The sequence below is a fragment of the Macrobrachium nipponense genome, chromosome 2, assembly GCF_015104395.2.
Source record: "Macrobrachium nipponense isolate FS-2020 chromosome 2, ASM1510439v2, whole genome shotgun sequence".
Taxonomy (NCBI): domain Eukaryota; kingdom Metazoa; phylum Arthropoda; class Malacostraca; order Decapoda; family Palaemonidae; genus Macrobrachium; species Macrobrachium nipponense.
This window is the reverse complement of record NC_087201.1, coordinates 158,690,532-158,715,531: the sequence shown is the minus strand read 5'-3', so window position 1 is coordinate 158,715,531 and position 25,000 is coordinate 158,690,532. Positions and strand designations below refer to the sequence as shown.

Sequence of the window (25,000 nt, the reverse complement as noted above, 5' to 3'; positions counted from 1 at the left end):
GTTTTTCCAGTGATTTAATGTTTTTTCATCTTAAAGGACTTGAAAATGAGGTTTGATAGTTCTCAAGTTTTTATTAGTTTTCTGCAAAATAAAACTATTCAGGCTGGAGGTTCTGCAAATTGGTCTCTTGATCATCCAGCCTACAATCCTCAAACATAGTAAATTGCAGCCCTCTAGCCTCAGTAGTTTATATTTTATGTAAGGTTAAAGTTAGCCGTAATTGTGCGTCTGGGAACGCAGCAACACAGGCAACCACGGCCGGCTGAGAGCTCATACAGCATAATACCGATACCACCGAAAGCTAGACCTTCATTATACGCTGTACAGAAAACTTGTCTTATTGTTTTAAACAAATTAACGTCACTTTGAATCGTAGTGTGTGAGTAAAATAAGTGGCTTCAGTAAGAGAGCGATCAGTTCGCGTTTGCAAGGTCCGTGGTTCGCACCATACTGTGAATTGGCATTAGCGGACGCTTGGCATAAAGAAAAGGGCGTAGAGCTATAGTAGATTCACATCAACCGTGCATCTGATGTCTAGGCCAGTCCCTTACGACGCTCCTGATTGGCTATTGATAAGCCAATCACAGGGCTGGAAACTCTCAGTCTCTCTCGAGAGTTCACATGGGGAGGATGCATGTTCCATCTCTCCCGAGGGATACTTTTGAAAGATGTATCCCTCAGGAGAGGTGGAACATACGTCCTACTTATGTGAACTCTCTCTCGAGAGAGAGACTGAGAGTTTCAAGCCCTGTGATTGGCATATTAACAGCCAATCAGGAGCGTCGTAAAGGACGGGCCTAGACTTCAGATGCATGGTTGATGTGAGTCTACTATAGCAAATTCATCCCCAAAGATTTAATGAGAACCGGTAAGGTATACCTTACCTGGAGAGAGAGAGAGAGAGAGAGAGAGAGAGAGAGAGAGAGAGAGAGAGCCTGCCACGAAAGATACAGATTTATATTTCCAGTGAGATTCTTATAATTCTTTGATTCCAGTTGTATTCATAACCAAATTCATTTACGTAGCTTATTGAACGGTAAGCATAATTTGTTTACAATACGTTCATAACGTTGGAATTACAAGTGTTTTTTTTAAAGAGAATATATTATAAAAAGGTTATGAAAACGAATAATTAGTACCACTGGTTCTCTTCCTGCTGCCACAACCGTCAGAGGAATGTAATCTGACCGAAGTCAGGTAAACCACAAATGCTATTAAAATCGGTTAAGGCAGCTCTTTATTGTTTAGAGGATAGACGGGAAGCAGAAAAAGGCACTGAATAAACGCTGCGATGTTTTATTCTAGGCCACCGACAATAGACCTGTCTTTAGGTGGTCTCGGTATAATGTTGTATTAGCCACGGCCCATGAAACTTTAACCACTCGCCTGGTGGTGGCCTATCCAATATCGTTGCCAGAAACACGATGATGGTTAACTTTAACCTGAAATTTTTTTTTACTGAGACTAGAGGGCTGCAATTTGGTACGCTTGATGATTAAAGGGCATATGACCAACATGCCAGTTTGCAGCTCTCTAGCCTCAGTAGTTTATAAGATCTGAGGACGGACAGAAAAAAGTACGGACAGACGGATGGACAAAGCCCACACAATAGTTTTCTTTAACAAAAATAAATATAAAAGAAATCACTTTGTTCTTCTTGGCGAGTGGAAGGTCACACACACACACACACACACACACACACACACACACACAAACCACTTAACGACTGATTCCACGAAAGTAGACGCATGTTGTTTTCCTATAAAAAAAATAATAATAAAAAGAAGAAAAAAAATGACCGAAGACTGCTCACACACACGTAACCGGGAATTCTCGCTCTCCGTCAAAACCTGTTTTTCCATAGAAGCTTCGGTTTGCAGGCTCCTCTCGCTTGGACTCGAGTCATGCTTGGCAAACAAGTTCTCCCCGAGCGGAGAGGAGGCACTGAAACCCTTATAATAGTTGGAAGAATGCAGTTCCGCTTTTTGTTACGTAACTAATTCCCTGAAGAGATGTTATCTGTCCTCCCTTGGAGCGCCAATGTGACTTTCCTTGCGTGCTATATAGACGGTCTTGGGATACCCACTTTTAAAAGCAAGATGATGCTATTGGATCTTTCATACATTAGGTCTAGTTGATACTTCATCTTGCAGACGATGAATATCGTAAGGATGTGCTTATTGTACAGTATGTGGATATATGGTAGGCATTTTTCTGCAACGTATTGCATAACGCTTAAAGTAAACTGGAAACCACCAGCGTTAATATATTAATAAAATCATGTTCAGCTGATACCTCTCAGTAAAAGAAGTGGAAAAATATTGAATTTCGATGTGATGCTAAAATTCCACGATCTATTTAAAATGGGAGCGAAAGGAAAGGACAAATCGAGTCTTCAAAAACAGCTTTCACTTTTTTTGTTCTGTCGTTCACAATCAGTATCGTATGTTGCAAATCCCGTTACTGTAGCGGCCTTTGTCAAAGCTGCTATGGAATAAAAACGAAGTCATCATATTTCAACCATTCTCACATTGCTGCGCTGACCTGAATGTTAAATAGTTGTTCAAAATGAAGTAACAGGGCAAGAAATGAATGAACAGACAAATTAATGAAATGTTTGGTTCCTTCTCTGTCTCTACATTGGTCTAGGTATCCAATGATTGGCCGAGATAGATATTTCTTTGAGCTCATATAACAAGTGAGCCGTAAAAGCCAGCAAAAACTGCTACAATTTCTCATTAAATGAAGTTAGAAGTTTGATAATGTTTGAACTTCCTTCTGGAAATGAGTTTGTCCTCAACATTTAACAGTGATAATGCAGAACAGATTGCGTAAATGTTCTGTAACAAACTTGCTAAGATCTCTTAACGAAGCCAAGCAGGTTCCCGAACTTGTCACCTTACCAGCCCTCATTAAGGAGTAGGAACACGGCGACCTCACTGGTCCCAATGACTGACCCTTGGCCTAAATCGCATGTTCATTGACCACCGGTAAGCAGCTCTGGACAACGCCTTTTCAGTGGGTGTGGTGGTGGTGGTGGTGGACGCATTCGTAAGTGGCCTCCTTCCACTCACTTTCTTTGATCTCAACTAAGACTAAGGAGCGCGAACCAAACAACACATATTCTAAATTTTTTTCTATCTTAAGCACTATTTACTTAAAGTTTAAGCGACCGTGTAGAGGGCAGATGTCGGATAAGTAATTGTGCAACATGATTGTAAAGTTTGTTGTCTCATGCTCACTGCTTGTGATGGTCAGCAAACTAATTTAATTCACTCGCAGAAATTAGGCCAAGGATATGATTGCCGATATATGGTGACCATAGAATTAATAGTTTCTATTCTAATGAGAAACGTTATTCCCCAAGTAAATTTGCGCACAAACGAATAAATGAAAATTGTTTTCACTTTTTCTTTTCTAAGCCAACTCCTATTAGGGAAAACGGCTTAATGTTGAACAGAATGTTTTGACTCCATACAGACTATCAGATCCAGGTTGGTTTGGGACCACGGACGTTGCAAATAAAATTAAAGTGCTGTACCACTGGGCAAAAATGGTTCTTATTCCGTCAGATGACGATTATTCGGATCGATAATTGAATGAAAAATAAATAAAATTACCCTTGTTCAGAAAGGTAACAAGGAAATATGCGTACGAACATACACAAAATAAATAAATTTTCAGGATGTAAATTCTTGAAAATAAGAAGGGTTTTATCACAATTTACTAAACCCGATTAACAGATGAGAGAGAGAGAGAGAGAGAGAGAGAGAGAGAGAGAGAGAGAGGGCGGCGTCTCACAGATTATTCTAACATATCTGTCTCTTTTGGAGGGGGAACATTTGTCCGTGGAAGATAGACACATTTTTTAAAAACTGTTAGAATAACATCGAGACCTGACTCACGTAGACAGTTTCAATTCTGATTGAGTTTTCCCTCTTACAAAATACTGATTGGTCGCTGAATTGAAATTTTAATCGAGTTCAGTAGGTCACTCTCTCGTGGCAGTTTCAACGAAGCTTATAGTGTTACAGGATAAAAGTCACGAGGCTTTTAAAAAATCACTCGGGTGTGACTACGTAAGGTTGTCTGTGCTCATGTTCTTTCAGGACTTGAAGAAGATAATCGGTCTAAGAATCTCTATAGGTCATTTTATGTGTGTTAGAGAGAGAGAGAGAGAGAGAGAGAGAGATTGGGGCCGTTGGTGTGTTGGTTGCTGGCAAGTTAGTGGTTTTATTTTCTTTCAGGTTTGGAAGATTACTACATTAGATTCACATCAACCATGCATCTGATGTCTAGGCCAGTCCCTTACGATGCTCCTGATTGACTGTTGACAAGCCAATCACAGGGAGAGTGTCCAGTCCTATGATTGGCTTATCAACAGCCTACAATTCCTTCCGAACTCGTGAGCACGATCCACTGGATTAGCCGTTAATTCACGTCCTGTCCTATAATACAATTCTCCGGTTGGTGTGTCTGACTATTATACGCCACAGCCTCATTACCGTGAGCTAAATGCATTAAAGATAGAAATATGCTCATTTAAATCTGAATTTGCGCACGAGTTCATTGTTTTCAGTGTCCCAACCCCTACTAGACTTCTACAGGCCCCTATACACTGAACGATTGTCTAAACGACTGTCTGTATCGTTCGCAAAAAACACTGTGTATGGGCTTGTCTGAATGCAAACTGGGCGGAGCTTCGTGTCTGAACGATCTCAGCGGGAATCTGTCACGACCAGGTTGCTGCTGGCTTGAGACTTTAAGTCTGTCATACACAGATCGTTCAATGTATGGGTTTGTCTGCCGATATAACGCTATCGCGCGCGTCTCTTCACAGCAATTTTGTAGCAAAGGTGTGATGTTTTGTTTTTGTACCTTTTCAAAGGCGCGAATGTTGGCTTATTAGTGAGTGCATCCGCCAGATTCCTCTAAGCGAACTTAGAAATGAAAATTTTAGTCTACAGAATGCGACATCAGTAATAATAATGATAATGATAACAGACTGAACGTTAATCCAACTCTTGCAATGACGGGATTGATAATGAACTCATAGTCCGAGTTCTGACTCCCTGGTGATGGTGACCTTCGGCGCTAGACTGCTCAGCATCAGACGTCCCCTTACCCTTTGCCCTTTATTTACGTATCACATGTATACCAACGCACGCAGGGGTGCCCGTGCGAAGATGACGGTACCTTGAAATTTGGGAAAGCGTTCGACGAAGACAATGTTCGAAAGACCTGAGCCAAGCTAGCGCTCTCGTACGCCTAGACCTATAGTAGATTCACATCAACCGTGCATTTAATGTTTACGCCAGTCCCTTACGACGCTCCTGATTGGCTGTTGATAAGCCAATCGCAGGGCTGGAAGCTCTCAATCTCTCTCGAGACTCGAGAGTTCACATGGGTAAGATCTATCTTCCAGCTCTCCTGAGGGATACGTCTTTCAAAAGAGTCCCTCAGGAAAGGTGGAACATAGACCCCTACCTATATGAACTCTCTCGAGAGACAGAGAGCTTCCAGCCCTGTTATTGGCTTATCAACAGCCAATCAGGAGCGTCGTAAGGGACTGGCCTAATCATCAAATGCACGGTTGATGTGAATCTACTATAGTATATAGTAACGCGAGATTCGAACCCATAGGAAGCGTTTCGAGTTCGATTAGTTTCTTGCATTTATAGTTTTCTTCTGAACGATAAACGCGCAGATTAAGGAAGGCGTGATATGCAAACTTTCACTAATGAAAGTATTGTTGGACCAGAGAGTGAGTACTACCTGCTCAAAGGAATGAACGCGTCGTCACATATTGGGTTACTAATCTTGCGCACGCGAAAGTTACTTTTTTGTTTTTGTTTTGTTTTTTTATTCATTCACATGAACTTTACCTTTCTAGAAGGAATCTAATGCTATGAATATGTCGTAAGTGAATGTCTGTAAAACTCTCAGGTCTTCTGGAAACAAGCGTATAGTTATTTACGTTATTTTATAGGGTTTGCCAGTTAACTGCTTAAGCCGGACTTTTTCTTCAGATGCTAACCCATGTCGCCTACCAAGTATTACGCGGCTATGTAAGCATGCATGTATGTATGTATGTATGTATGTAAGAATGTATGCTGGCGAAAAACCATAGAACATGAACGAAATATCCAGTGACCACAGTGAGAGAGAGAGAGAGAGAGAGAGAGAGAGAGAGGCAGACAGCGCACATCGCAACCGTTTTATAACATTAGTTAATTATCAAGAAGCAAAGCGAACGTGTGCACACAAAACTCAAGGTTTTACCAGCATATCTCGTAAATGAGCTACGCTTCAGTAATCAGTAATTAATTATCATCCCCTGGAGAAAGTGCTTCCACGTACTTAATTTAATTGCTGCTCGGAATACAACAATGAAACAGTTTTGGTACTAATTTTGTAATCTCCACTGGCGGGCTGTTAAAACGGCCTAGTCACCGTCTGAACACATCGCTGATATGTGTACTCGTTTATGCTTTATTATCAGGTCATCAGAATCATTGGCAACACCGAGAGTATAATAATAATAATAATAATAATAATAATAATAATAATAATAATAATAATACAAACTTGTAGACACACCCCTCATTATGAGCTAAGTCAGTAAAGTAAAAGCAGCAATGAACAGGTTGCCAGACACCGCCACAGACGGCAATTTCCCCTTGACCTTCAGAGCTGTGACCATCTTAAGAAAAAGAAATGAATAAAGGAAAAAACACACACGGCAATGGATCATGGACGTGCAAGGTCCCTTCGGCCATATTGCCACTCCTGAGTCCTCTTTTTTTTGGAATTCCGCGTTAAGGGAGGTGGTATGACGTAATCTGTGAAGAATAAATTCCCAGAGGAAAAATAGTACTACAGAGAGAGAGAGAGAGAGAGAAGTCAATAATTAATCAGAGAAAAGATAATGCAAGAGAGAGAGAGAGAGAGAGAGAGAGAGAGAGAGAGAGAGAGAGAGAGCAGTAATTACTCAAAGAAAAATTAAACAGAGAGAGAGAGAGAGAGATGTAATTACCCAGAGAAAAATTATACAGAGAGAGAGAGAGAGAGAGAGAGAGGTCAGTAATTACCCAGAGAAAAATTTAAACAGAGAGGAGAGAGAGAGAGATTACAATAATTATCCAGAGAAAAAGTAATACAGAGACAGACAGACAGAGATTTAACGAAAAAGAATAACGTCACAAAAGCAATGGTCATCGACACTATAGTTCTGTTACAAGAAAAAATTCAATGTGCTTAAAGAACAAACAAAATATTCTTTAGAAAATTAATAAATAACGAAGGCTAGTTACGCTCCTTGGAGTAAAGAGCATATATATATATAATAATAGCCTGGTGTACGAAGAAAAGAGACAATTCAAAGGAACCACAGCATGAAAAGAATTACGTCAGGAGATGCACAGTCACGCAGTCAAGGGGAGCATCTTTCACGGTGAAGGACAACCATTATATATTTATCCTCTCGTCCCATCTTGAGTTCGTCGTCACTTACTGTGCATGTCTGGAAGATTGTCGGATACCGAGGAGGAGATTCAACTATTGCATAAGAATCTAATATGAAAGAAAGACGTAAGTAGGATTATCAGCCATATAGGCCTATGATGGATGAACGTATCTTTTGATTATTATTATTATTTTATCATTATTCAGATGAGAAATCGACACGGAATTACGGTGCGATTATCAACCATATAGGCCTATCACGGAAGCACGTATCTTTTAAGGAAAATAAATGGATATTACTGTCACCTAAAGACTAAGAGACTGTGGGCTCAGTCATAGATGCTCCTCTTGCCCAAGAATTTAATATGAAATTAATCCAAAAGGGCGATTATCAACCATATAGGCCTATCACGGAAGCACGTATCTTTTGAGGAAAATAAAAGGATATTTTACTATCACCTAAAGACTAAGAGACTGTGGGCTCAGTCTTAGATGCTCCTCTTGGCCAAGAATTTAATTTGAAATAAATCCAAAAGGGCGATTATCAACCATATAGGCCTATCACGGAAACAAGTATCTTTTGAGAAAAATACAACGAAATTACGGCCGTATCTTTCGAGAACAATAAAAGGCTAGTTCTATCACTATCAGAGATCAAGAGAAGACGGAATTAGTCGTCAAGCTATTTACATAAGCACCGCATTCGCTCACTGTTTTAAAAACCCGGCAATTATCTCCAGCGACTCCACCACTCGTTTAGCCGACAGCTCGGCGCGTGGGAGGGGGAAGCTACCTTAACCTTTTCCTTCTAAGGGAGGACGTGTGGAATGAAAAAGGAAGGAGTATGTGACTCCTGAGGGGGTCGTTGACGAGGTCATAGATAATGGAGCAGGCATTGTGGTGGGCAGCCTTACAGTTGCTCAGTAATGTCTTTATTTATTTCATTACCAGTACCACTTACTTTCAATACCTGTAGCGCTACAGGTACGCCTTATGAGCTTTCGGGGACTGGCTTCAGCACCTCACATGGAGACAACAAAATAATTTAATTATTTTTCATTGCAAGAGTGGCGTGAGCTACTTAAAGATTTCTGATTTATATTGTATATATGTTTATTTCAGTTAACAAACATTACATTGTAAAGAAAACTGAGTATAACAAACGTTTCCCTTATTATACAGAGTTCAAAGCTTACTACAGAGGTAAATGAATATTGGTGAACGTTTTCGCTTGCATAAACATGTCAGTCTTAACCACGGTCTGGAAAGATCTTCGTCCTGAGAAAGACTAGAGCGTGGTCTCAACTAACGTAGCCTTGATGTACGCCTTTTGTAAGACGTAGCCTTGATGTATATGCCTTTTGTAAGACGTAGCCTTGATGTATATGCCTTTTGTAAGACATAGCCTTGATGTATACGCCTTTTGTAAGACGTAGCCTTGATGTATACGCCTTTTGTAAGAAGTAGCCTTGATGTATACGCCTTTTGTTAGACGTGGCCTTGATGTATACGCCTTTTGTAAGACATAGCCTTGATGTAGTTGCCTTGATGTGTACGCCTTTTGTAAGACGCAGCCTTGATGTGTACGCCTTTTTGTAAGACGCAGCCTTTTTGTGTACGGACTTTTGTCAGATGTAGCTTGATGTGGGCGCCTTTTGTAAGACGTAAGCCCTTGAGTATAGCCTTTTGTAAGACATAGCCTTGATGTAGTTGCCTTGATGTGTACGCCTTTTGTAAGACGCAGCCTTGATGTGTACGCCTTTTGTAAGACGCAGCCTTGATGTGTACGACTTTTATCAGATGTAGCCTTGATGTGTGCGCCTTTTGTAAGACGTAGCCTTGATGTATACGCCTTTTGTAAGACGCAGCCTGGATGTATATACCTTTTGTAAGATGTAGCCTTGATGTATACGCCTTTTGTAAGATGCAGCCTTGATGTGTACGCCTTTTGTAAGACGTAGCCTTGATGTGTACACCTTTTGTAAGACATAGCCTTGATGTGTACGCCTTTTGTAAGACGCAGCCTTGATGTAGTTGCCTTGATGTGTACGCTTTTGTAAGACATAGCCTTGATGTGTACGCCTTTTGTAGGACGCAGCCTTGATGTGTACGCCTTTTGTAAGACGTAGCCTTGATGTGTACGCCTCCTAAGACGTAGCCCTTGACGTACGCCTTTTGTAGGACAGCCAGCCGTGATGAGTACGCCTTTTGTAGACGCAGCCTTGATGTGTACGCCTTTTGTAGACCCGAGCCTTGCTGTTATACGCCTTTGTAAGACGCAGCCTTGATGTGTACCTGCGCCTTTTGTAGACGTAAGCTTGTATGTGTCGCCTTTTGTAAGACTAGTACCGCGTGCCTGATGTGTAACGCCAGCCTGATGTAGTACGCTTTTGTAAACGTAGCCTTGATGTGTACGCTTTTGTAGGACGCAGCCTTGATGTGTACGCCTTTTGTAAGACGTAGCCTTGATGTGTACGCCTTTTGTAAGACGTAGCCTTGATGTGTACGCCTTTTGTAAGACGCAGCCTTGATGTGTACGCCTTTTGTAAGACATAGCCTTGATGTGTACGCCTTTTGTAAGACGTAGCCTTGATGTGTACGCCTTTTGTAAGACGTAGCCTTGATGTGTATGCCTTTTGTACGTAGCCTTGATGTGTCGCCTTTTGTAAGAGTAAGCCTTGATGTGTCCGCTATAGACATAGCCTTGATAGTACCCTTTTTGTAAGACGCAGCCTTTGTGTGTACGCCTTTTGTAAGACTAGCCTTTAATGTGTACGCCTTTTGTAAAGACTGCCGGGGGGGGGGGGGGGGAAGGGTTTTTGTACACCTTCTTGTGAACCCGTAGCCTTTGATGTGTAAGCCTTTTTGTAAGGACAGCCTTGATGTGTACATTTTTGTAAGACTTACCTTGAGGTGTACGCCTTTTGTAAGGACAGCCTTGTTGTTCCGCCTTGTAAGACTAGCCTTGATGTGTAAGCCTTTTGGTAAAGGCATAGCCTTGATGTGTAACCCTTTTGTAAACGAGCCTTTGATTGTGTAACCTTTTTGTAAGACGTTATGATTCTTGGTGTACGCCTTTTGTAAGACTTAGCCTTGATGTGTACGCCTTTTGGTACCAGACCGTAGCCTTGTTGTGTACGCCTTTTGTAAAGACATAGCCTTGTGTACGCCTTTTTGTAAGACGTAGCCTTGATGTGTAACCTTTTGTAAGAAATAAGCCTTTGATGTGTACGCCTTTTTGTTTTAAGACCAATAGCCCCTTGATGTTGTGCCCTTTTTGTAAGACGTAGCTTGATGTGTACGCCCCTTTTGTAAGGACCAGCCTTTGATGTAGCCTTTTGTAAGACATTAGCCTTGATGTAAGCCTTTTGTAAGACGAGCTTGATGTCCGTACGCCTTTTTGTAACCGACATAGCCTTGATGTGTACCCTTTTTGTAAGACTAGCCTTTGTGTGTACGCCTTTTTTGGAAGACATAGCCTTGATGTGTACCCCTTTTGTAGACGTACCTTGATTGTAACCATTTTGTAATACCGTAGCCTTGATGTGTAACCTTGGTTTTTGTGTACCGCATTTGTCCCTTTTGAAAAGCCTTGATGTGTACGCCTTTTTGTAAGACTTTTAGCCTTGATGTGTACGCTTTTTGTTAAGACATAGCCTTGATGTGTACGCCTTTTGTAAGACCTAGCCTTGATTTGTACCCTTTTTGTAAGCTAGCCTTGATTGTGTACGCCTTTTGTAAGAATAGCCTTGATGTGTACCGCCAAATTTTTGTAGACGTAAGACCTTGATGTGTACGCCAATTTTGTCCAAGACGTAGCCAATTGATGTGTACGCCCTTTGTAAGACCGTAGCCTTGATGTGTACGCCTTTTTTTTGTAAGACGTAGCCTTGATGTGTACGCTTTTGTAAGACGTAGCGTGATGTGAGCCTTTTTGTAAGACATAAGCCTTGATGTGTAGCCTTTTGTAAGACGTAGCCTTGATGGTACGCCCATTTTGTAAGACATAGCCTTGATGTGTACGCCTTTTTAGACGCAGCCTTGATGTGTACACTTTTGTAAGACGTACCTTTGATGTTAGTTGAACCCTGATGTACGCTTTTTGTATACATAGCCTTGATGTGTACGCCTTTTGTAGGACGCAGCCTTGATGTGTACCGCCTTTTGTAAGACCATAATCCTTGATGTGTAACCGAACTTTGTTAAGTAACATAGCCTTGATGTGTACACCTTTTGTAAGACGTAGCCTTGATGTGTACGCCTTTTGTAAGACATAGCCTTGATGTACGCCTTTTTGTAAGACGCAGCCTTGATGTTTCGCCTACATAGCCTTGATGTGTACCTCCTTTTATTTAAGACGTAGCCTTGATGTGTAAGCCTTTTGTAAGGACGTTAGCCTTTTGTGGGTACCGCCTTTTTGTAAGAAAGACAGCCTTGATGTGTACGCCTTTTGTAAGACCACCTTGATGTATCGCCTTTTGTAAGACTAGCCTTGATGTGTATGCCTTTTGGTTGGAGTTAAGACCTAAGCCCGATTGGTGTACACTTTTTGTAAGACGTAGCCTTGATTGTGTACCCTTTTGTAAGGACCAGCCTTGATGTGTACACCTTTTTGTTAAGACGATAGCCTTGATGTGTACGGGCCTTTTGTAAGACAGTAGCCTTGATGTGTACGCCTTTTGTAAGACAATAGCCTTGATATTTGTAACACCTTTTGTAAGAACCAGCCTGCCATTTGTACGCCTGTTGTAGACATAGCCTTGATGTGTACGCCTTTTGTAAGACATAGCCTTGATGTGTACGCCTTTTGTAGCACCGTAGCCTTCCATGTGTAGGCCTTTTGTAAGAGACATAGCCTTATGTGTACCGCCTTTTGTAAGCGTAGCCTTGATGTGTAAGCCTTTTTGTAAGACCGTATCCCTTGAATGTACGCCTTTTGTAAGACATAGCCTTAGATGTGTACGCCTTTTGTAAGACATAGCCTCGATGTGTTTACGCCTTTTGTAAAGACATAGCCTTGATGTGTACGCCTTTTGTAAGACATGCCTTGATGCCTTTTGTACGCCTTTTTGTAAGGTTACCGCAGCCTTGATGTGTACGCCTTTTTTATTGTAAGGACATTAGCCCTTGGATTAGTGTAACGGCCTTTTGTAGGGACGGCAGCCTTGGATGTACGCCTTTTGTAAGACAGCCTGATGTGTAGCCCTTTTGTAAGGACATAGCCTTGAGTGTACCCTTTTGTAAGACTAGCCTTGATGTTGTACGCCTTTTGAAGACTAGCCTTTATGTGACCCTTTTGTAAGGCGCGCCTTGATGTGTACCCTTTTGTAAAGAACGTAGCCTTGATGTGTAACCCCTTTTGTAAGGCTAGCCTTGATTGAACGCCTTTTTGGACGCAGCCTTGATGTTGTAACCCTTTTGTAAGACCATAGCCTTGATGTGTTACGCCTTTGTAAGGACAAGCCTTGGATGTAATACGCCTTCTTGGTACGCCAAGCCTTGTTGTTGTTGCCTTTTTGGTAAGACTAGCCTTGATGTGTAACCTTTTGTAAGGACGTAGCCTTGATGGTACGCCTTTTGTAAGACTAGCCCTTGTGTGTTACCCTTTTGAAGACTAGCCTTGATGTGTACCCTTTTTGTAAGAACCTAGCCCTTGATGTTACGCCTTTTGAAAGAAACCGAGCCTTTGATTGTACACCTTTTGTAAACCGGCCAGCCTTTGATGTGTAGCCTTTTTGTTAAGACATAGCCTTGATGTGTACGCCCTTTTGTAAGACAGCCTTGATGTGTACGCCTTTTGTAAGGGACTAGCCTTATGTGTACGCCTTTTGTAGACATAGCCTTGAAATGTGTCCGCCTTTTGTAAACAATAGCCTTATGTGTGCCTTTTTGTAAGACAAGCCTTGGATGTGTGCCTTTTGTTAAGGAAAGGCCTTGATGTGTACGCCTTTTTGTAAGAACGACATAGCCTTTGCCTGTGTACGCCTTTTGTAAGACATAGCGTTGAGTGTGCGTAACGCCTTTTTGTAAGACATAGCCTTGATGTGTACGCCTTTTGTACATAAGCCTGATGTGTACGCCTTTTTGTAAGACGCAGCCTTGATGTGTTAAGGGACCAATTAGCCTTGAATGTTTTGTACGCCTTTTGTAAGACATAGCCTTGATGTGTACGGGCTCTGTACCGACATTAGCCATTGATTCGTTGTACGCCTGTAAGAACGCCAGCCTTGATGTGTAACAACCTTTTGTAAGAACGTTAGCCTGATTTGTAGTGCCATGATGTGTATGCTTTTGTAAGAATAGCTTGATTGTGATACCGCCTTTTGTAGGACGCAGCCTTGATGTGTACGCCTTTTGTAAGACGTAGCCTTGATGTGAGAGTTCCCAGTTCTGTGATTGGCTTATCAACAGCCAATCAGGAGCGTCGTAAGAGACGGGCATAGACATCAGATGCACGGTTGATGTGAATCTACCGGAGTAGAGGCTATATTCCGGGGATTCAGGAGGGACTCTTTGTTTCCCTGGGTTGCCAGGGATTTTCTGGTGTTTCCCAGAGACGCCCAGAGGACCTGTGTTATAGAGTGGGGTCTCTTTTCGACTTGATTGTGAATCCCAGGGGCAATGGTAATCCTTGGAAAACTGCTCATTCCTTTAGAAGCATGGAAGAGATAGGTTGGCTCTTTTTTGGCCAATGGGCGATGCCACCCATTTCAGATGGGGTATTTGGATGGAAAGCTTATTTTTGTGATATTATCGCAAAATTTTATTATTATTAATACTAATTAATTCTTTTTTATCACAGTCATCCTATTCGACTGGGTGGTTTTTATAGCGTGGGGTTTCGGGTTGCTTCCTGCCGCCTTAGGAGTCCATCACTTTTCTCACTATGTGCGCTGTTTCTAGTAGCACACTCTTCTGTATGAGTCCTGGAGCTACTTCAGCATCCACTCTATTATTATTATTTTTATAATTATTATTATCATTATTTCTGTTAGCTGATTCAGCTGCGTTAATTCTATACCGGACTTTCTCAAGTCTCCTTATTGTTGACTTTTCAGTATTGCTTAGACTGGCAAGCAATGTGCCAATGGAGGACATGTCTAAAGCGGTGGATTCAAGGGACAGTTATTATTCTACATGAAAAATACTTCAATCTCTCTCTCTCTCTCTCTCTCTCTCTAGAGAGAGAGAGAGATTTTCTGCTATAGATAGCAAGGATATTCCATTCAAATGCTGCGTCTCATCTAAAGAAAAAATAGACATATATATATATACATATATATATATATATATATATATATATATATATATATATATATATATATATATATATATATATAAAGTAAAGCTCTTGCGCATACGTTATTACTGAAGTAACACTCGCTATCACAGCTGGTTTTTTTATAGACATAACTTTAACCTTTTATATGTGGTAAGTTATTCCTCATTTCAAAATAATCAGCGATATTTTATTAGACATAATTGTTCTGTACTGTTTAACGTGCACAATATTTATTTTACTATATTTTTATTCAAATAAATAAATCATAAATATCCTATCCTAGGATTCCTTTATCTTTAACGCAACGCGAGACACCTTTTTTCAGACATTTTTAGGCTTTACCGTAGACCTTTCCTAACACACGCCACCCCACCAGGAAGAAGAAGAACAACAACCACACCACCACAAAGTAGTTTGTAGGCTTACTCCCCACGTAAGCTAAAATACGAATCTCTCATAAAATATTCCATTTATTTTTTATATATATGAAAAAAAAAGGTTAGTTCTGGTTTCGAGTGCGATGACTTTAGCTCTCGTCTGGGGGAAAAAAAAAAAGAGAAGAAGAAGAAAAATAGAAGATCACTTAGGGGCATCTGGACACAATGGGTTAAGGTCAACTGATTAATTTAGGCATGATTTACCGGATGACTTCCGTAGTTCTTATAGCGCTCGTTCCCTGGATAAGTTTCCAGATTTCATCGAGAGCAAAATGCCGCCTGATAACCTATGCGATCAATCAATTACTTACAAAGGAATAGCTTGGTATCCGAGAATTTATAATCTGGTGACTTCGGATAGGCTTAGTTGCGAGTTTTTCGTGCTGTTGATGTTTTGACGGAGGTACGGCAAATTACTTCGTCAGGTAGTTTTTTTTTTATATTGCGGTAAAAACGATTTAGTAATCATGTAACATTTTAGCTTACTCGGGGAGTAAGCCTACGAACAACTTTGCTGTTGTTGTTGTTGTTAGGGAGATAAGAAAGCCGAAAAAGGTACAAAAAAGGTGTTTCACGCAGAGTTAAAGGTACAGGAATTTCAGGACAGGACATTTATGATTTATCTATTAGAATGAAAATGTTAAAAATTAAATGTCCATGTTAAACAGGATAGCAAAATTATTTCTGATAAAATATAGCATATATATCTTAGTTTTCGTTTGTGAAACAACGCTCTATTTGACCATCGATCTTAGCACGCGCCCCGAGTAAGGTGGAAGTTGGAGCACACCTTGTTCTAATCGTTGTCCCTGGAGTAATGATAATCATCAATAGCCTACGTAACAATTTTTCAGTTTTAGATAAAATGTACAATGTACCTCGATGTTTTAACATTTTACGATGAGTATTTAAAGCCCTTTGTCACACGAAAACACTTTTTTTTTCTCGGTATTATTATTATTATTATCCAGAAGATGAACACTATTCACATGGAACAAGACCACCACAGGGGCCATTGGCTTGAAGTAACAGAAGAATATACGAAATAGACACCTGTTTAATGATTTGGACAATGGCTTTTTCTCATAGCATTGTCGAAATGATGATTTATTGTGTAAATAATTGTTATTTTTTTTCCGATGTAAGAACACGGATGGAATTATGATTATCTCCAGCTACAAATCTTCGGTGTAATACTTTGAAATTATCAGATATAATACTAAACTCTGTGCTTTAGAAAAGAACTGGATTTGCTCTCTTATTGGCATAACATGGGGCAAAAAAAAAAATCTATGGGTGACAGAATTGATATATACATGTATGTATATATATATATATATATATATATATATATATATATATATATATTCGAGCTACAAATGTCCCATCATATCTAATTCGCTCTACCTCGGAATTGATATATCTTCATATATGTAAAGCGAAGGGGAATTATTTAGTTGATAAAAATTTCGTCCTTTCGTGGGTTCGAACCAGCGTCCAACGGACGGAGACGAAATCAAACGTCAGTGGCGTTATCGATAACGTCACTGATGTCTTGATTTCGTCTCTGTCCGCTGGACGGTGGTTCGAACCCCCGAGAGGACGAAATTACCATCAACTAGAAAATTCTCCTTCGGTTTACATATTTGAAAATATATCATTTCCGAGTTAGAGCGAATTAGATATGGTTGGACATTTGTAGCTCGAATAATTTATATGAGTCACGGTGATGTGATACATTATGATATATATTATATATATATTACTATATATATATATATATATATATATATATATATATATATATATATATCTATATATATATTATATTATAGTATATATAGTATATATATATATATATATAAATATATATTATATATATACTAATATATATATATATATATATTAATTTTATCAATCTCGTGTTGCTCTCTAGGTAGACAGAATTTCAGTTTAACCTGGCATCAGTTTTGGGTCAAGCGAATCACCTCTTCTTGCTGACTGCCCCGGCCTTATGCCGGCACGGGCCTTCGTTCCTTTAACACCCCGTAATCACTGGATATAATCACTGGCGTCGAGATAGTAAAAAAAAAATAGATATTTTAACAGTACCACCACGAAAGCTCGCTTCCGCTGTCAGCCCGCGTTTTAACCTAGGTTACCGGCAGACTGATTACATCACGAAATGTGGGAAAAGGACTCTCTGTGCTTGTATGTCTCAGATCAGGTGATGGTAGGCGTGGCCCGTAGGGACACGTATGAATCAGCCACTCCCTCGCGTCGTTACCAGAACAGAAAAGCTCTGGGATTTGTCTCGTTTGTGGCAACGCTGCTGATCTGGTTAAGATTTTTTTTATAAGAATTCACAAATAAAGGCTATGAAAAATGGCGACAGGAAAAAAAAAAGTTGAAATTACATGCTAGTGGTCCTTTCATCTCCTAATTGTCTATGAATTTTCAAAATTTACAATCAAGACTTTATGAAATAGTTAAAAGTATAATGTACGTAAGAAAACACATAGAATATATACTGTTTGATAAGAGCCAAATGACAAGTAGTTAAAAAAAATATCACAATTTGATAGAGAAAAATGAATATAAGAAACTTCCGCCTACATAATATCGACACAAATGCGATTACAAATATTAATCAAAACGTATGCATCTCCGCATGTTGAAAAACACAGCTTAATTTATTAATAACAAACAAATTACTAAGTAAACATACTGTAATGTAATCTGAGTCACGCAGTGATATTGTTTTGTCGCTAAAATTAAGTCTTGCATTTGGAGTAATCTCTCTCTCTCAAAGGTTTCTTATTCTGATGAACGGCGATTTCTCAAGATTATGAAGCCATGGATCTATTAACAGAAAGTTTAAAGAATTAATCTTTCATTATGTTTGTTTGTCATTACAGTTTGCAAATGATACGAGAATCGCCTCTTAGTAGTCTTTTTTTTTAAATTTCTCCACAAAATTTCAGGAATTAGAATACTTACAGGCAACTGTAGGCTGTTAAATTGAATGAAACCTACTTCTGGGAGCAGATATGCCTCCACACTTATTAAAAATGCATGCTATTATGGTTTAAGTTGATTATATATATATATATATATATATATATATATATATTGTATTATATAATTATATATATATATTGTATTATATTATATTATATATATATATATATATATATATATATATATATATATAAGTAAATATATACATATCCATATATACATACATAATTATTTAAAAACAATTAATTATCCTCAATTACCTTAATACTGCTGACTCTAACGTCCTGTAATTCTAAGATAATTTCCTTGGCAGCATTGCGTGTGAAATGTGACCGGAATTCTAAAAAAAAAATAAAAAATAAAAAATAAAAATTAATCTCTGGTCAGATAGCCTCTACAACAGCTGAACTTTCCCTGGCCTTACTTATGCCCTTGTTGAGTTTAATGTCTGCGGTTGGCAATGGTTACACTCTTTCTTCTTCTTCTTCATAATACCGAGTTAACCTCGTATCTTTATTTCATTTCCTATCCGTTATCTCCATAATGTTCAAAGGGGGTGATAGACCTAATAATGCAGTCCTTCCATGTTCTAGGATTCACATCTAATAATTAGACTGTCGCATCTCACAATTTAAAAATTCAGTGAAGTACTGTCGGCCAAAAAACTCATGGCAGAGTTTCATAATTTTTCGTTTACCTGCCTGACGCACGATTCATGCCTTATTTATCAATTTTTCTTTTCAAAGATGGAAGAAATCATATGTAATGACGTTAAAAACAGTCACTGATATCTTTAGAACATTATGTTTTGTTATTGTGTAAAACTATTTTCCAATTAGCATAAAATTAACGTGAACGAAACGAAGTGATAAAAAACGTCATATCAAAACCATAGATATGCATTACCAAATAGATAGGAGACACCTATCACTAGTAGTATCGCATAAACTTAGTCGTTAAATTATCATTTCAATATTCAAGTTGAAGGTAGTTGAACTATTCCATTTGTTAAATTTTATAGAAAACATTGGAATCTCACAAGCTACTATCAAATTTAAAAACAAAAAGTAAAAAAAACGATATCCTAACAGCCAGTCCCTTACGACGCTCCTGATTTGCTGTTGATAAGCCAGTCACAGGGCTGGAAACTCTCAGTCTCTCGAGAGAGTTCACATGGGTAGGATCTATGTTCCACTTCTCCTGAGGGATACGGCTTTCAGGAAAGGTGGAACATACATCCTACCTATGTGAACTCTCTCGAGAGACTGAGAGTTTCCAGTCCTGTGATTGGCTTATCAACAGCCAATCAGGAGCGTCGTAAGAGACTGGCTTAGACATCAAATGCACGGTTGATGCGAATCTACTATAGTCTCATTTACAGTGTAGTTGTGATGGTATTACCGTTATTATCATTGTTACTGTTAATTCATTGCTTACTGTTATTGTATTACCTGAAAGGAAATTACGTATTTGAGTGGCTGAAAACTGTAAACGATCGCTTGCCGTTTTTGATTGTTTTGTTTTTGTTTTGCACCTATTCTTTCCTATAACCAATTACAAAGATAGGAGGCGGGGGGGGGGGGGATGAAGGAATAAATGGACAGGAATTTCTGCCAATGGCCAATAACAAAAACTTATGCACTTTATAATAGAAGTAACATTCTTCAGCCGTAAAACCTTTATATTTGGAAAGAGAATTCCAAGGACTGTATGAACAGAGCTATCCAATGCTGAAGGTGGATTTCCTGGACTGTAACTTTTAATATCAACTTTCTGTAACTGGAGATTGTTTTGGTGATTTCCTCTGTAAATGGAAATGTGTAAATATACATATATACATACACGTACGCGCGGACAGACACACACACGACACACACACACATATATATATATATATATATATATATATATATAAGTACATCATATTTGTGTATGTAGATGTATATATTATATACACGTATTTATAAATATATGTATATGTGTATATATATATATGTATATATATATATATATATATATATATATATATATATATATATATACTACAACATACACACACACACACACACACACACACATATATAATATATATATATATATATATATATATATATACACATTAGATGGATCCACAGTATTATGCTTGTTTATCAAGACGAAATATATTTGTAGAAATACATACATTGTATACTATATTTCTACAAATTATTTCGTCTTGATCACACAATGTAAAACACCGTATCGTGCTCCCAAGTATCCACAGTACTATTCTTGTTGATCAAGACGAAATATATTTGTAGAATTATAGTATACAGTGTATGTATTTCTACAAAAATATTTCGTCTGGAAAAACAAGCATATTACTGTGGATCCATCTAATATATGTATTATATATATATATATATATATATATATATATATATATATATATATTTCATTTAATTGATAAGAATGTCATTAACATCCGCACTTTTATTATCACTTGTCATAATAATAATAATAAAAAAAGACAAAATGTCAGTTCATAAGAAAACATATTTCACATTCACCCAGATTACTCCCCACGTCTTTCGTTAAAAATATCTTAAAATAGTATCTTGTTGTTTGACCGGGCTGAGAGAAGATCTTTCCCCGATTGCTTTTAAAGATAATCTTCGCCCAAAATATCCCCGACTAAAAACCTTCGGCGAGAAATGGCTAATCTGTGAGCGTGATTGGAATTCCTATAATTCGTATAATAGAATATTAGATAATATTCGTCCGCATTCACTGCATGTTTGTTGTAGTTCATTTTCTTTCTTTTAAGGATTTTTTTCTTCTTTTTCCACCGGTCAGTTTTACGCCCCTACTCTCTCTCTCTCTCTCTCTCTCTCGCTCCTCTCTCTCTCTCTCTCTCTCTATCTATACGTGCATATATATATATATAATATATATATATATCTTTGTGTATACACATAATTATATATGTATTATATATACGTGTTTATATATATATATATATAGTATATATATATGTATATGTATATGTATATATATATATATATATATATATATATATATATACATAGTAACAAATTAATTTAAAGAACAACGCTACGATTACAATACCAGAAATTCCGGTAGTGGTTCCTAAGGAATTAACAACCCCCTAAAAAAAAATAACAAAAAACTCACCTCCAGGGCCAAAACTCGAAAGATCCTAGTATGCCATCACAAAACACACAATAACACTTACGTCATGTCCATAGGACTAAGGAATAATTCTAACCCTCACCGATTATAGCTTTCTGGAGATACAAGAGAAAGGCATACATAACCTCTTGATCTTTTTCACGAGATAAATGCCTTCGGGAGGTCATGGGGGTGAGAGCAATTCACGAGGATGAGGATGCATCGGTTCGTGCCCTCGGTCAGAGAGAGAGAGAGAGAGAGAGAGAGAGAGAGAGAGAATGTATAGGTGGGAAATAATACTTTGTTTGACAAGCTAACACATTTACATCTATCGGAAGGAGACTTGAAGTATTACTGGTAATGAGAGAGAGAGAGAGAGAGAGAGAGAGAGAGAGAGAGAGAAAATGTATAAGTAGGAAATAATACTTCGACCAGCTGATTCATTTATATTGCTATCGTAAGGAAACTTGTAATGTTGCTATTAGAGAGAGAGAGAGAGAGAGAGAGAGAGAGAGAGAGAGAGAGAAAGTGTGTGTGTGTGTGTGTGTGTGTGTGTGTGTGTGTAGGAGGGAAATAATACTGATTGACAAGCTAATACATTTACTGCTATCGTATGGAGATTTTAAGTATTACTACTTATTAATAGAGAAAGAGAGAGAGAATGTGGATGGGTAACAATACTTTGACAAGCTAACGCATATATTGCTATCCTAAGGAGATTTCAATTACTTTTGCCATTACTAATGAGAGAGAGAGAGAGAGAGAGAGAGAGAGAGAGAGAGAGAGAGAGAGGAAGCTTGCATTTGAAATAAATGAATGAAATGTGTGCACCATTTATGAAAAACATTATGCACTCACTCTCAGTATTTGTTTGTGTCAAACCATTCTTTAGATGCCACTGCACGTGTTTGTCGTGTAAGAGACCTAGTACCACATGTTCAAACAGACATTCAAAACCCAATTCTTTACAAATATTACAAAGAAAACCGCCATAAGTATATACTTACGAACTCAGGTGACTGCTGACCAGACCGCACACCGTGCTTTTGAACATTTCCGTGCCATGGTTAGAAAGAGTCGCGCCTGTGTAATTGGAAGGGACCTCTTTAGCCACTTTTCCTGTTGTGGGATCACCGCACCGCCTACAGTAGCTACAGTAAGTATAGGTCTAGTGACGCTTCGAGTCTTTGGTGCGAACGGAACTCAATACCATTTTCTAACGGACGGATTCTGCAACAGAAAACACAATCTCGTTCCTCTCGTTGGTAACAGTAGCCGGAGTCGCTTCACAGGCACAAGCGCCTAGCCAGGTGCTTTCGTTTAAAAGATATTGCCAGGACGAAGGCAGGCAAACACTGAGGGACTGTCTGTCTTTCTGTCTCCCTCTCTCTCTCTCTCTCTCTCTAAACGCCGGGCCCAACGGACGTCGGATAATTATTAGTCCTTCCCTAGAGAACCTTCTCTCACACACTCTTCTCACTTCGATGCTGTCATTTCTGTGAGTGCCTCCTCACTTCTCGCGGGGAAAGAAGCAATGTGATGAGAAAGTGAAACAGCGAAGGCATTACGCGCGATAGTCACTTGTCATATCGGTCATGCGTGACCCTTTGTGCGTGAAACAGTGTTCTGCTCGATGTCTTGTCTAAGAGGTGTTGAATTAATGTGCTCCAGGCGTGATGCAGATGTGAAATATCTTTGCGGAATTCGATGTTTGAGTTTAATAAGGATAAACAAATCGATAGGAACTGTTTACACGTAGAAAACTTGAATGCTTTTAAATCATATAATTACGTTGTCGCTTTATCTAGCCAGAGAATCTTGAATTCATGCACATACGTACACGCGCATGCGCACAGACGCCCAAACAGATATACATTGAGATGTCTGTACTGACATTCACTGCGTTTACTTTATGTGTGACCGAAGACAGTGAATACTCACAATGTACAATTACAATTAACAAGAGAAGTAATGACAATAGACGTATATCTTTATTTTGATTGTTGCCAAATTTCAAGGAACGTGAAGCAGTTACAGCATCGTAATTCTTAATGACAATGCATTACTAAGCAATATAATGTAAGATTGAATTATATCAGGGGTAAAATTATTATATTGTATAGTTATATCAGCAATTAACAAATGTATATAAATGCACGAATGTCTAATATATATATATATATATATATATATATATATATATATATATATATATATTGCCAGACTCCTCTATGGGGGGGGGGGTCTTATTTCCAGCTTCGTCGATTAACAATTATACCGACACCCTATCTGAATTTAAAATGCAGTACTTTCATTTATAAAAAAACCTTTCATCAAAATAAGTGACAGGGGCAGTTCCTTGACATCCAGCACAGTAACTCATAAGAAAGGGATTTCGCATTCTGGGTATATAAATTATATATATATATATATATATATATATATATATATATATATATATATGTGTGTGTGTGTGTGTGTGTGTGTGTGTGTGTGTGTGTGTGTGTGTGTGTGTATGTGTGCGTTCTAACGTTGTATTTTCCTTACCGTAGAGTCTTTCATGTTAATATTCACACATTTCACAATTACTTTGAGAGATATGTTCTCATAGTACTACATTGCCAAGGAAAAGTTGATAATGAAAGATAGTGTCGTTCTCATCATAAAAATGAAGATCCAAAACCATGATTTCAAGACAGGAGAAAGCGGAGTCTAGAAAGTCATTCATCAAGATGGAGTCCTCATCTGACGCTGAAAGCACGACGTCTCAACTAGAGGTTAGGAATGCTTTCTGCTTTCAGAATGTATAATCAGACCTTTCCAAGCGTCAACAGGTATGTTAAGAAAGAACGAAAAAAAGAGAATGGTTTGTGTACAGTCTCTCAAAGGGAGTGAATAGACGTACGATCACTTGTAACATAGTGCGTGGCCATTGTTTTCCAAGTTCTCAAAAGGGGGATGCGTTCGACTGGTAAAAAGTTAATGTGCTTCTTCTCACGCACCGCGCGAACCATAACGCTTGCGCTGAATCTACTCTGGGATTCACAAGTTCTATCCACTTTCTAATCACTGTCAGTTTTAGACTTGGAGAGAGAGAGAGAGAGAGAGAGGAGGGGGAGTACCGGTGGAAGAAATAAATCCTTGTTCGGATCATCAGCCATGATCGTTTGTTAAAAACGTCTGAGAGAGAGAGAGAGAGAGAGAGAGAGAGAGAGAGAGAGAGAGAGAGAGAGATTTCGATACTGACATACTACTATAATTATAATACTGCGATGGATACACGCGCAATAGGCCTATGCACATTAATGAAAGAATTGTGTACACTTTCACAGCATCACCTTAGGGCAAAACCAGATGTAGAGTTTCGTATGACCATGGCCTTCTAACCACATGTAAGCTAAGATCATCTTAATTTGTACACTTGATCTTATAAAGTTGAAATATATCAGGTGCTTCTGTTAGTGGCTTCTACACCGAGCAGGTTCGCCTTCCTCGTGAGTCTAAAATGATTCTGGCTGCTGGTTCTAAAGCAGTGCTTCTCAGCTTAGCAATTTCCAGGGGTAGTGGAAGCCCTAGGGAAAAATGAGAAATTCTCTAATATTCAGAAGTTTATGAAAAAAATGCA

General features: G+C 38.7%; 2 protein-coding genes across 7 annotated transcripts in view; one reads left to right on the top strand and one right to left on the bottom strand.

Moving 5' to 3' along the window:
• LOC135221070 (uncharacterized) overlaps positions 1–25,000 on the top strand; it is an 82,248-nt gene that overhangs the window by 13,121 nt on the left and 44,127 nt on the right. The gene's annotated exons all lie outside the window — the stretch shown is intronic.
• Positions 1–25,000, bottom strand: part of LOC135221071 (torso-like protein) — a 68,095-nt gene that overhangs the window by 18,252 nt on the left and 24,843 nt on the right. The window contains exon 2 of one of the 4 annotated variants that reach the window (XM_064258837.1): positions 22,383–22,888. The exons of 2 other annotated variants lie outside the window; for them this stretch is intronic. In XM_064258837.1, coding sequence (XP_064114907.1) covers positions 22,383–22,429 — 47 coding nt within the window. In that variant the 5' untranslated portion in view covers positions 22,430–22,888. The remainder of the gene's footprint in view (positions 1–22,382; positions 22,889–25,000) is intronic. One more of the 4 variants, XM_064258838.1, reaches the window with a different exon arrangement.